This window comes from Canariomyces notabilis, assembly GCF_033297395.1.
Source record: "Canariomyces notabilis strain CBS 508.74 unplaced genomic scaffold N656scaffold_13, whole genome shotgun sequence".
Lineage (NCBI taxonomy): Eukaryota > Fungi > Ascomycota > Sordariomycetes > Sordariales > Chaetomiaceae > Canariomyces > Canariomyces notabilis.
In genome coordinates this window covers 520,705-533,107 of record NW_027041835.1, presented here as the reverse complement: position 1 = coordinate 533,107, position 12,403 = coordinate 520,705, and the positions used below count along the sequence as shown (strand labels likewise).

Below are 12,403 nucleotides of genomic sequence, written 5' to 3'. Positions count from 1 at the left end.
GGGCGTGCTCCAGCCAATCATTCAAGAATAAGACAGATGCCAATCACAAGGAGAGCGTGCGGTCTTGGCATTGCTCCCTAGGAGCGAAGGGACAAAGGACGCTCCCAGCGCTCTACAAAGGGCAAGCTTAGGACAAAAGGAAACTCTTCAGTATATTAGCTAGCTAGTCACCCCCTCAGGGGGGAACCTCCTAGAGGTTCCCCAGTAAGCAATGCAAGCAGTTGTCTTTACTACTGTGTGAACACTTGCTTGTGTCATTGTGTAGACCCTTTGGCTCTACCGAACCTCACCCCGTTGTTGAGAACCTTCAGTCTGAGCAGTCCCTTTCAGTGGTTAGGGGACCGAGATTCGTCACACCTAAAGAGAACTATTATAAATCTATTTATCTATAAAAGCCTATAAATTAATATTATCTTTAACGAGTTTGAGGATTATACTAGTAGGTGTATATTTAACGTCTTTTTTTTTAACTTTTAATAGTACTTCTTTTTGGGTTATCGCTGGCATCCGCCCCTATCTTCCTGCGCCCACCATGACAACCCATCTTACTGCCTTTCAATTCAATGCAAAGTAAGCTTAGGAAACGCAATTACAGCGATTTCTTCCACTTCAATTCAATTGCGTTCAATTTGACTACGTTCAATTTGACTGCGTTCAATTTTGACTGCGTTCAATTTTGACTGCGTTCAATTTTGACTGCGTTCAATTTTGACTGCGTTCAATTTGACTGCGTTCAACCCGACCGCCTCGAATCCGACCGCCTCGAATCCGACCGCCTCGAATCCGACCGCCTCGAATCCGACCACCTCGAATCCGACTGCCTTGAATCCGACCGCCTTTTCCATCGCCAATATGCCTCGAATCTTGGGAAATCAATCACTCCTATTAGTACAAGTGTGACGAAGGATTCCCAGACCTGTTTAAGTAATCGATCCGTTCGTCGTGGGGGACCGTGAGCTACGCCAGCAACGCTAGCGACGCGCATACAGATACATCAGGCTCCCCTACTGCCGCAAGCTCCCGTACTGCCCGCGCCGCGAGGTACGCCCCGCGGCTGCAATCGAGTATTTGCTGTCACCTCTCCCAATGGGAGCTCGCCGACTAGCTGGCCGACTGTTGTGAAGACTTATACGGCTGGATTACGAACGACGGTCCGCTATAGTCCAGTTCTGGGCATGGATACGTTTAGAGATGTATCGCCGAGGGTAACGTGACTCCTCCTGGTGGGCCTGCTGCTGGTTAGCTTTAGATACTATCCGCTTAATAGTAGCGGTTATAGACGTAGGTACAGGTGAAGTGGAGGAAGAGGAAGAGGGCTACTGGCGCTAAGGGGCGTCCTAGAGCAACGTGGTGCAACAAAGGTAGGGAGGATGTAAGGTAGGGAGAATGTAAGATAGGGAGGATGTAAGGTAGGGAGGGTGTAAGGTAGGGAGGATGTAAGGTAGGGAGGGTAGGTGGATGACTAAGGAGGTTGGGCTAACTGTTGTAAATTGAGTAACCTTTAGTAAAGTAGTGGATTTAACGAATTTAGCGATTTGAGCCATTTGCAATGAGTTCTAGTACTTTGAATTGAACTGTAGTAAGATGGGTTCGCAAGGTCAGCGTAGGAAGATGGGCAGATGCTAGCGATAACCCTAACCCTTATAGGGTACTAGTGCGCTGTTAATAAAGTACTAGTGCGCTGTTAATAAAGTACTAGTGCGCCCTTATCAATTGCCAAAGAGAAAGGTTATACTAGCTCTGTATAGGTGTTACGAACAGACCTTACTGGCGGCCAGGCATGGTCACAGCCGCAGCGCGGGGAGCCGCGGCAGCCAATCGCTCAATTAACTAATCAGAATAGATCACTAGGGAAGGAGAGTGAGCTAACATAAGGATCACTGGGATCACGAAGTGAGCCAGGTGAGTCAGCACAGAGATCACTAGGAGCAAGGAGTGATTCTCAAAGACAATCATTAGTATATTAGATAGCTAGCTATTCCCTTGGAGGACCTGCCAGAGGTTCTCCAGTAAGCAATGCAAGCAGTTGTCTTTACTACTGTGTGAACACTTGCTTGTGCACTTGTTGTAGACCCTTTGGCTCTACCGAACCTCACCCTGTCTAAGTCGACCTTCAGTCTGAGGAGTCCCTTTCAGTGGTAGGGGACCGAGATTCGTCACAATAGGGTGTAGGAAGTAGGGCATTGTGGAAGTGGGGTTATGTGACCACGTGACCCATGCGTGCCCACCTTGCAGTCCTTCACCACCCAGTCAATCCAGCCAGTCGTATAATGTAACCAATCCTCCTGATGGCATCTGCCGTTATACCTACCTACCTCCCTAGTAGCCTAGTTGAATATAGGCCCAATTTGCTCAAATTCAAGGTCTTTTTACTAGAGCTAGAAAATGTATGTATTTTTAGTATACTAGTTTTTCCAGTTCTAGGCCTCCCGGGACCTCAATTCCAGCTCAAAAAAGGGAGAATTTGCTATATATAACCCTAACCCTTAAGAGGCTTGGCGCCTTGGCAGTGTCATGATCCTTTTTTTTTAGTAAAATCACTGTTATTTACTGTAAATTACTGTTGTCAGTAAAAATCCGCCATCCCTATGGTCACCAGTTGTTGGGGAGGTCATAGACTCATAGCACCCCTATTCTATGTCTGTCAAACATCGCTCTCTTCGTTCACCTCAATGCAAGTGTTGGTGCGATACAGAAGCAAGCCAACGTGAAGATGCATGGCCTCTCTGCTCTCTAGCATCTCTTTCCTCTTTATTCGTGTATGATGTAATGTAACAGAGTGGAGTATCCTGTTGATACAAGGGAGTAGTATACCCTAAAATGAAAATGATTCTGCGGTTGAACGTCAAATGTGGTATCCAATGGTATCCAATACTCTTTTCCAATCGATTTCGCCAGCTTGATACTTACCCTGGTTCCCTAAGATCCAACATTTGGAGCAGGAAACGAGCAGAGTCGCCATTCCCAGGCCCGGGACAATAAAAAGGGACATATAATATGGAACAAGAATGAAAGAGAAGGAGGGGAGAGGGGCGGGCGCAGTAAATGCTGCTACCTATCGAGCGCTTGGTTATGGCACTGTTGTTCATGTCAGCCAAAAGTCATTTCTCCGATTCGGATCCCTACGCACCATATGCCAGTATACGCCCTTCTTCTTCAACAACTCAGAATGTGTGCCCTTCTCAAGCACCTTGCCCTCCCCAAGGACGTAGATGATGTCCGCCCCCTGGATCGTGGCAAGACGGTGTGCCACCGCGACCGTGGTCCGGCCCTTGGATGCTCTTTCGAACGCAGCCTGGACAAGCTTCTCGCTTTCTATTCCAGGGGTAAGTATTATTAGCAAAGACCGAAAACACAATTGTTCAGGTCAACTCACCCGAGTCCAGGGAACTGGTAGCCTCGTCCAGCAGCAACACGCGCGGATTTCGAATGAGCGCCCGGGCAATCGACAACCGCTGCTTCTGCCCACCGCTCAGACTCACGCCGCGGCTGCCAATGTTTGTATTGTACCCGTCGGGCAGCGAGACGATGAAGTCGTGGATGTTAGCATCCCTGCAGCACTGGTGCAGCTGCTCGTCCGTGACCTGCGCCGGGTCGACACCCAGCAGGATGTTCTCGCGAATGGTGCCATGGAACAGCGACGGTTCTTGCGCCACCAGTGACAGGAGCTTGCGGTACTCGTAGACGTTGATGCTGGAGATGTCCTTGCCGTTGAAGAGGATCTGTCCCTTGGGGATCTCGTAGAAGCGTTCGAGCAAGCTGATGATGGACGTCTTGCCTGATCCGGAGGCGCCCACAAGCGCGGCGAACTGGCCCTTTTCGATCGTGATGTTGAGCCCTTTGAAGATGGAGACGTCACGGGTCGGGTACTTGAAGTGAATGTCCTTCAGCTCGATCTTAATGCCTCCGTCCGTGTCTGGGATCTGCTCCGAGGTGGAAACGGCGTCTTTGGTGCGCGTGTCGCGGGAGCGGAGGATGCGGTTAGCGGCCGCGGAGGCTTGCGCCACGTTGGGACCGAAACTAAGCCACTGACCGGCAGACTCGGCGCCTTGGATCACAGCCATGTACGTCACGAGGAAAGCAACGACATCATACTCCCTGTCCGCCAGCAGCGTGCCGCCGTACCAAAAGATGAGCGCCTGGCAAGCCATACTGACGCTGTCGGCGAAAGCAAAGATGATTGTCGTCAAGCGGGCCTTCTTGTAAGCCTTCATGACGTGCCCGTGTAGCAGCCGCTGGTATCGGTCGCAGATGCTGTCTTCCATGACGAGAGCGCTGACGGTACGGAAGGCGCTGATAGACTCAGCACCAAACTTGGAGCTTTCCTGGAAGACAGCCTCGTTCATGGCATTAAACTGCAGCTCGTACCGGACCCGGAAATAGCCAGCCACGATACCGAGCGGAACTGTCACACACAAGGCCACCAGTGCCAGCTTCCACCCGTATGTGAACGAAATGATCAGCGCACCGATCAGAGAGAACATGCCGATGAGCATCATCATGATGTTGATACCCAGCAGCTCTTTGAGCGCCTGAGGGTCGCTGGAGAGCCGCGCCGTCAACTGCCCTGTCGAGTTCTCGTCCTCGTCAAAGTAAGACGTGGGCTGAAACAAGATGGACTCGAAGTACTGCTGCTTGTAAACAGCGACGATGAAGTTCTCTATCGTGGTGGACGCCAGACTGGTGGCGGCGTAGCTCAGCCCAACTCCCGCGGCGAGAATGGCCCACATCTTTGACCAGAAGGTGGCGCCGTCGAGGAGTGCGGCAGGGTCCTGCTCTTGGAAAACTTCGACAACCTGGGCGAAGAGCCATGCCTGAATGGGCACCGAGGCCGCTGCGCCCATGGCGCCGATGAGGGCAATTATGTACAAGGGGAAGCGGCCCCGCTGCTCGTACAGCAGCTTTCCGAAGCCGTTGAAGATGTTCTTGTCTTTCCATTTAGCGTCCTGCTTGGCGCTCTCGCCCGCCGATTGGGCGGCACTCTTCTCGCGCGCAAGCACAGCACCAATGTCTTCCTCGTGTAGTAGTTCATCGCCCGTGTCCTCGCCCAAGGACAGCTTCTGCGCGTGGACCAGGCCGTAATACACACCTTCGTCGTTCGCCAAAAGGCTGTCATGTGTCCCCTCCTCAACAACCCGTCCGTTCTTCAGGACGCAGATGCGGTCGGCATTCTTGATGGTAGAGAGTCGGTGGGCGATGGTGATGGTGGTCCGGCCTATCGAGGCTCTCTCAAGCGCCGCCTGCACGATTCGCTCACCGCGGACATCAATGGCGGAAGTGGCCTCGTCGAGAATGAGAATCTTGGGCTTCTTGATGATGCTCCGCGCAATAGCGATGCGCTGCCGCTGCCCGCCGCTCAGCTTGGCACCCGAGTCGCCCACTTTGGTATCGTATCCGTCCGGCAGCCGATCGATGAATTCGTCCGCAAAACTTTCAGCACAAGCCTCCTTGACGAGTTCCCGCTTGACCTCGTCTGGCTCATTCTCCCACTGGGTTCCGATCAGACCCGCCGCGACGTTATTGAAGATGGTGTCGTTGAAGAGGAAGGGCTCCTGCTGCACCAGGCCGATCTGAGACCTCCACCACTTGATGTCGAGTTCTTCAAGCTGTTTTCCGCATGTCGAGATGCTGCCTTTCAGCTCGACTGGGGGACCGACGTCCTCGGGATCAGCGGGGAGTACAGCGTCCTCATCCTCATCGGCGTCGTCATCGTCTTTCTTTCCTTTTTTACTTTTCTTCTCCTTCTTTTTCTCCTTCTCCTTCTCCTTTTTCTTCTTGTCCTTCTCGACAGCCTTTGCAATCACGTACTGCTCGTGCAGCGTGTACCAACCTTCAATCAGCCCCACGATGGTGCTCTTGCCGGACCCGCTGGGACCCACGATTGCCGTATTCATATTTGCGCGGATCCGAAGACTCAAGCCGTCCAGGACCTTTTTGGACGGACGACTGGGGTAGGCGAAGTGGACGTCCTCGAAGACGATATCCTGATCGGCCGAGACGTCTGGCTCTCGTAACGTGCCCATCTTGGGCTTAGGGGCGTCGATAACGGCGAAGAACTCGGCGGCGGCCACCATGGCCTTGGAAATGGCGATGAGAGGGGTCGATATGCGCTCGAGTGAGATAACCATGAGCATGACGGACATTAGGACGATGATGATGGTGCCGATGCCGTCAACCCTCCCCTCGACGTGCGACCTCATGCCAAACCAGAAGGCCAGAGCGAATGCGCCGTAGAGGCCGAAGAAGATGAGACCGAACTGGGTCGCGAGAAAGGGTGCACTGAACTGGGCGGCCTGCTTGGCCTTTCTTGTCCACTCGGCGTATCGCTGGCTCATACGGGACTCGGCGCCGCACGACGTGATCATGCGGATAGCGCCAAACGCTTCGGTGGCAACCGAGGTACCCTTGGCGTCGGCCTTGGTCATCCTTGAATTCCCCTTGACGATGAAGGGTAGCAGGCAAGAGATGCTAAGAGAGATGAAGAGAATGACGGACGCGGTCACGAGGGTCAGGGACCAGCTGTAGGTAAAGGCAATGATGATTGCGGTAACGATGGTGGACAAGAACTCAAGCATGGTACCCAGCTTCTCGGAGATGCCGAGCTGCAGCGTGTTGGAAGTCGACGTGATGGTGCTGGCAGCGGACCCCGAGGGCATCGAGTCGAGCACATGGACGGTCTGGGCGAAGAGCGACCTAAGGTAGTGCAGCCTGATGGCGGCCGACATGCGGATGCCGATGAGGCGGAAGCAGAACTTGTTAATGTAGTTGAGGCCGAAGCGAGCGATGAAGAGGGCAAACAAGTAGAGCGACATGCGGTTGACGGACTCCATGAATTCGTCTCTTGTCTGCGCACTGGGCGTGAAGTAGTTGTTGAAATCACCCACCAGACGGCCGAAGATGACGTTCATCAAGGGCAATGTGGTGCCGGCGCCCAGACTGGCGACGCAGGCGAGCGCCATCAGGACAAAGTCCCATTTCGTGGCGTAGGTGAAGACGCGGAAGTAGTCGCCAGGCTTTGCCTCCCTCTCGGGACGCGCATTGGCTTGGGCTTGGGCTGGTGGTTTGCCCGCGGCATCTTGAGTCGTCGTCGCCGGCGTATCAACCGGCTTTCCATTGGTCTCATCACTGCCGTTCGTCATCGTGATAGCTCCGGGTGCGTGTCCCGGATGTTGGCTCGGGGCGAGACGAGGTGGAGCTCTAGATGGTTCCCATTTGAATCCCGGTCCGAAATCGACACTGGTCAAGGCAGGTTAAGTAGGCATTCGTAGCCAGACGAGACACGAGACGGGAAGGGAGAAAGGCGTGGAAGCGGTTGCCTGTAGCCCGCCCTATACGGCTGTGATTGGACGGACACGGAAAAAGCCCGAAGCCCGAGATAGTCTCAGTCCTGGACAGTAAGAAGTTCGAAAACGAAGGACACTTCTTGGCTTGCATCTGGGTCATGGTGGTGGTCTGGCCTTTTGCCAAGTGTGAATTTCCTAGTGCAGCCTGTCAGATTGGGCAGGCCGGGGGGTGTTGACAGGGTCGCATACCGCGGTGGAACTTTTTAGATTCCAACGTTGTTACGAAGTGAGTTTAATTTCATCGCCAACCTAACCCAAGTTTACTAAGGAGCCAACTCAGCCAAGCAAGTCCAAACCAATGACTCAGCCCCCGCCAACACCGCTCTCATAAAAGCGTATGCCATGGAATATGGGGTGCGAGGTTGTCTTGTGCAAACGAAGAGGCCTGGAAGTTTTAGCCTCGCGGTCTCAAGGACCAGAATTCACATCGACAAGCCGGCGAATGGACATGGGAGACGGGGAATGCGGGTCAGTCCAAGACACCACGCGGGGATCAGAAATACCCGCCACTAGGCACCCAGCTCTGCATTACCGAGTAATTCTCTGGATTCACACCCAGGTACCTAGATTCAGCCCTGCGCTGCAGAATCTGATCAACATTATGCTCATGCATGCATTTACATAGGACATACAGCGTAATCATATGAGTCATCGGCGAGCACTGGTCACTGCCGAACGACCACATTTCTGCCGGAGGTTGTCATCGAACAAAGTGTATGTATATAGGAGAGACGAGGAAACTGGATATCTGTCGGCATTTCCACCTCAGAGATGGTGTTCGTTGCTTGGATGCAATGGACAAGTGGACTCCGAAGTCCAAAGACAGTGAGCACACGTTTGTCGGGGTATGTTACAAGAAGGTTTCGTGGTGGGTCTATCTTACATCCTATGTGAAAGATACTATGGTCCTTATGAAGTAGCAATACGAGGAATACGCGTATGGGGCCATCTCCATTCTGCGTTCGGGAGGTATAAATGAACATGGGGTTGTCGGCATCGTGTAACGTTCCGGAAATGACATGGAACTAGTACGCGTACAATACATACGAATGCACTCCGTCCGGATTGAACGGTTGTTCTATCATCTGTTTCCAATCGCCAGCCGCTAATTGGCGTAAACAAACAAACTCGACGTACAAAGATGTGCATACCTACAGTACAGGTAGCAGTAAGGTAACAAGCGTGTTTTGTACTCCGTACATACAATACAGTAGGTCGAAGACCACGGTGGCAGGGAAGCAAGTCAACCCAGGGCTCTGCGCATAGCTGCTAGTACTTATAATCTACTTATGGCCTGTTCATGAATGCCCTCACATCCCGTAAAGATCAAGGTCCTCTCTCTAGAGCTATAAAGTAGATAGTTCTCTATGGAAGACAATGGATGGCAGAAGCCCATCCAGACCAGGAAACTGGGAGGTTGCGTTTGGGAACTTGGGCACCAATCGACTCGCGGGTTGGTTGAGAGCCCACCCTGGCTGCGCGTAAGGTTAAAGTTAGCGATCCATCTTAACCGTTCATGGGTCACCCCACCCTTGTCATCCCGCCAATCTAACTTCGTCTTCCATCTCAGCCTTGTTCAGCCTTGCATTGGACCCGCATTCACTGAGCAGTTGCACGGGTTTTCCTGACTTGTCGATATGTGCAAGGCAAAAAGATTGAGTCACCCCGCGCGCCGGATTTCCACCCACATCTTGAATGCCGAACCTGTGGCTAGTGACCCTTCGGTCTGCCAGACCACAACGACGAGTGACCACAGTATTGGCCAATTTCTCAGGGGCTTCGACAGCTCTCAAATTCGGGTTTGCACAGCAATTTGCAACCTCGTCGGTGACATACCAAGCGAAGGTCCCCGTCACAGACATGGCGCCCAAAGCCCCCAAGTTCGAGATCAAGTATGTCTGCTTTGGGAACGCGGTATCTCGTGTTACTATGCCTCAGATTAGATTGCGCATGGCTAACCACTCTTCAAAGGACCCCCAAGGGCACCAGAGACTGTGCGTCCGTCCCTCTTGAATCTGCATACTCTCTCAAATTCTCTCTGACACCACTTAGGGTCCGGCGGGGACATGGTTCTCAGGGAGAAAATCTTCAACACCATCACCGAAGTCTTCAGTATGTGCAGGGTCTGGACAACAACTACTGGGAGCGGGGCTGACGGAACGAACAGAGCGCCATGGTGGCATTACAATTGACACGCCCGTGTTCGAGCTGAAAGGTCTGTATGCCCGGTTCCATTTTCCGCTATGTGGATGCTCTCGGCGCTAACATCAACTAGAGATTCTCGCGGGTACATAGCATACCGTTCCGTTCACGGTCCGGAATTTCGCTGACAGGAAGACAAAACAAGGCAAATACGGAGAGGACAGCAAACTTATTGTGCGTGCCCTGCCAACCCAAGAAAATGGCTGTTGGATCGAGGCTGACTTGACGCTATTGTAGTACGACCTAGCAGATCAGGGCGGCGAGCTATGCAGCTTACGATATGACTTGACTGTTCCTTTCGGTATGCCAAGAAGCCAGCCCCTTGAGTTGCAATGGTACTGAACCCATCGTCAGCCCGGTATTTGGCCATGAACAAGGACGTCACCCAAATCAAGCGCTATCACATCGCAAAGGTGTATCGCAGAGATCAACCGGCAGTCAAAAAAGGCCGCATGAGAGAGTTTGTGGGTAAGCCCCTTTTCCTGCTGGCGAGATGACAATAGGGGCTAACGGGATCTCCTAGTACCAATGCGAGTACGTGGTGTCCAGAAAACAGTGTTGCCCCGTGAATACTTTCAGACCAGTTGGAAACTGACGACATGCCTGCATTCAGTTTTGATATTGCAGTACGTGCTGGTCCTTCGGGGCTTTAGGCAAGATTCTGCTGTGAAGGCAAAGGCTAACCAAAAGCAGGGCGTGTACGATCCAATGATCCCAGACGCCGAAATTGTATGGTCCAGCTTGACACCTAATCTCGTTTCGATGCTGTTTCTAACAAGGCGACTAGATCAGGATCATCAACGAGGTCTTTGATAGCCTGGGATGGCAGGGAAAGTACACAATCAAGCTCAACTCTCGAAAGATCCTCGACGGCATCTTCCAGGTTTGCGGCGTACCCGACAGCCTGATTCGGCCCATCTCCTCGGCCGTGGACAAGCTCGACAAGATGCCCTGGGCCGATGTCAGGAAAGAGATGGTTGACGAGAAGGGATTAGCGCCCGAAGCTGCAGACAAGATTGGTGCGCGAGACTGCCTCGGCCACCCGAAAGTTAGCTAACCATGTTACAGGCCAGTATGTGGTGCTCAAAGGGCAACGAGACCTGCTTGAGAAGCTGCAAAAGGATGAAGCCCTGGCGGCCAACCCGTCCATGCAGCAGGGCTTCGCAGACATGGATCTGCTCTTTACTTATCTCGAAAATTTTGGTGCTCTGCACACTGTTTCCTTCGATCTCTCACTAGCCAGAGGTATGATTGCCCCCTTGGACTGCGTACAAGGCGCTCACCTGAATTGCAATTGGGCATCGATTTTGGGTTGTATTTCGTGGCGCCTCATCCCTTGATGTACCGCATTTCTGACACAATGGCATCATAGGTCTGGACTATTATACGGGAGTCATCTATGAGGTCGTGACGGAGGGCTCAGCGCCAGCTGTCTCAGCCGCAGACGGTGCCGCCGAGAAGGCGGCTAAGAAGAAGGGGGTTAAGCCTGGTGACCCTGATGAAGACCGATCTGACGACCCCACTGTTGGGATAGGTAAGCTTCCATATGTGGCTATGATGCGCCATGCACTGACGCTATTCAATAGGCTCCGTTGCGGCAGGCGGCAGGTTGGTAGCATCTGCTGTCTTTTTGTATTGGATTTGAACTTACCTTGGCACAGATATGACAATCTCGTTGGCATGTTTTCTGGGAAGACCCAGGTCCCATGTGTAGGCATCAGCTTCGGCATCGACCGGATTTTCTCCATCATTCAGGCATCGCAGAAGAAGAAGGAACGGAGAAACGAGGTGGATGTATTCGTCATGGCTTTTGGCGGTGGCAAGGACTTCACAGGGCTGCTCAAGGAGAGAAGTCAGATTTGCTCCCGCCTATGGGATGCGGGGATCAAGGTCGGTCAAAACATCAAACCCTCTAGTAGCCATTTCCTGATTTGGTGAGTTTCTCGCTAATGTACAAACAGGCCGAGTTCCTGTACAAGGTGAAGCCGAAGTTGCAGAACCAGTTCAAGGCCGCTGAGACGAACGGCGTGCCGTTTGCTCTTATTCTAGGCGAGGTACGTACCTCTTTGCTGTCGTACCTTAATCATCTATCTACCTATTGACAACTGTTATAGGATGAGCTCGCTCAGGGGAAGGCAAGACTCAAGGAGATGGGTCTCCCTGAAGACCACCCGCTGAAGGAGGGCGAACTTATCAGCCTCGACAATCTCACCGAGGAGGTGCAGCTACGCCTTACGCGGAAGAAGGAACTGGACTCCATCGCACAGCAAGCTGAGGGTCTGAGAGTCGTTGACGGCATCAAGGGTGAGGAAGTCAAGGCCGCTGTAGCCGACTCAACCCCTCCGCAGCCATCTGTACTAGACGCGCAGGTCAACTGAGTTGCCAGAGAGGTCAGAGCTCCTGGACCGACTACATCGAGGTCAAAAGGGTGAAGGATATTTCAAGGTTGCATGGAAAGGATAGACTCCTGTCAGAAATAGATTCCCTTCCAGCATGGGCGAGGTCCTAGCATTTGGGCTTTCGAATCTTTGAGCGACCCCATCTCTTGCAAAACCCTCGAGCCCCGCGGGTTCGATGTCTGACTACGGCACTGCAACCCGTCTGCCACCTCCGTCACCGCTTGTGAGGGCTTGGCAAGTGTCAATGCGGTGGGAGATGCAACCGCAGCCTGCAGTGCGATCATGCAGCAAAACGGCCAACGAAGCTTACGAGAGTTCCTCCCAATGGGACCAAACGACATGTGGTGAGAGAGAAAAAGGGGGAAGCCAGTGACAGCGTTTGTGTGAAGTCCGAATCTGACCGCATCGCATCGCACCTTTTCTGTTTGATGGTTGGTTTGCGGCGTTTACTTCCTGATG

At 52.7% G+C, this 12,403-nt stretch overlaps 2 protein-coding genes across 2 annotated transcripts; one reads left to right on the top strand and one right to left on the bottom strand.

Annotated features, from left to right (window-relative positions):
* Positions 1-3,051: 3,051 nt before the first annotated feature.
* Positions 3,052-7,139, bottom strand: N656DRAFT_769096 (P-loop containing nucleoside triphosphate hydrolase protein; the record flags this gene model as incomplete). The annotated part of the gene is made up of 3 exons (XM_064813675.1): positions 3,052-3,078; positions 3,131-3,315; positions 3,377-7,139. The coding sequence occupies 3 exons, from the start codon at positions 7,137-7,139 to the stop codon at positions 3,052-3,054; spliced, it is 3,975 nt and encodes a 1,324-aa protein (XP_064669515.1).
* Positions 7,140-9,203: 2,064 nt separating this feature from the next.
* Positions 9,204-11,923, top strand: N656DRAFT_710612 (histidyl-tRNA synthetase; the record flags this gene model as incomplete). The annotated part of the gene is made up of 15 exons (XM_064811690.1): positions 9,204-9,235; positions 9,315-9,337; positions 9,396-9,455; positions 9,511-9,558; positions 9,691-9,719; positions 9,783-9,846; positions 9,900-10,009; positions 10,239-10,274; positions 10,333-10,564; positions 10,614-10,790; positions 10,918-11,079; positions 11,132-11,153; positions 11,207-11,435; positions 11,507-11,599; positions 11,660-11,923. The coding sequence occupies 15 exons, from the start codon at positions 9,204-9,206 to the stop codon at positions 11,921-11,923; spliced, it is 1,581 nt and encodes a 526-aa protein (XP_064669514.1).
* Between the last annotated feature and the right edge of the window lie 480 nt (positions 11,924-12,403).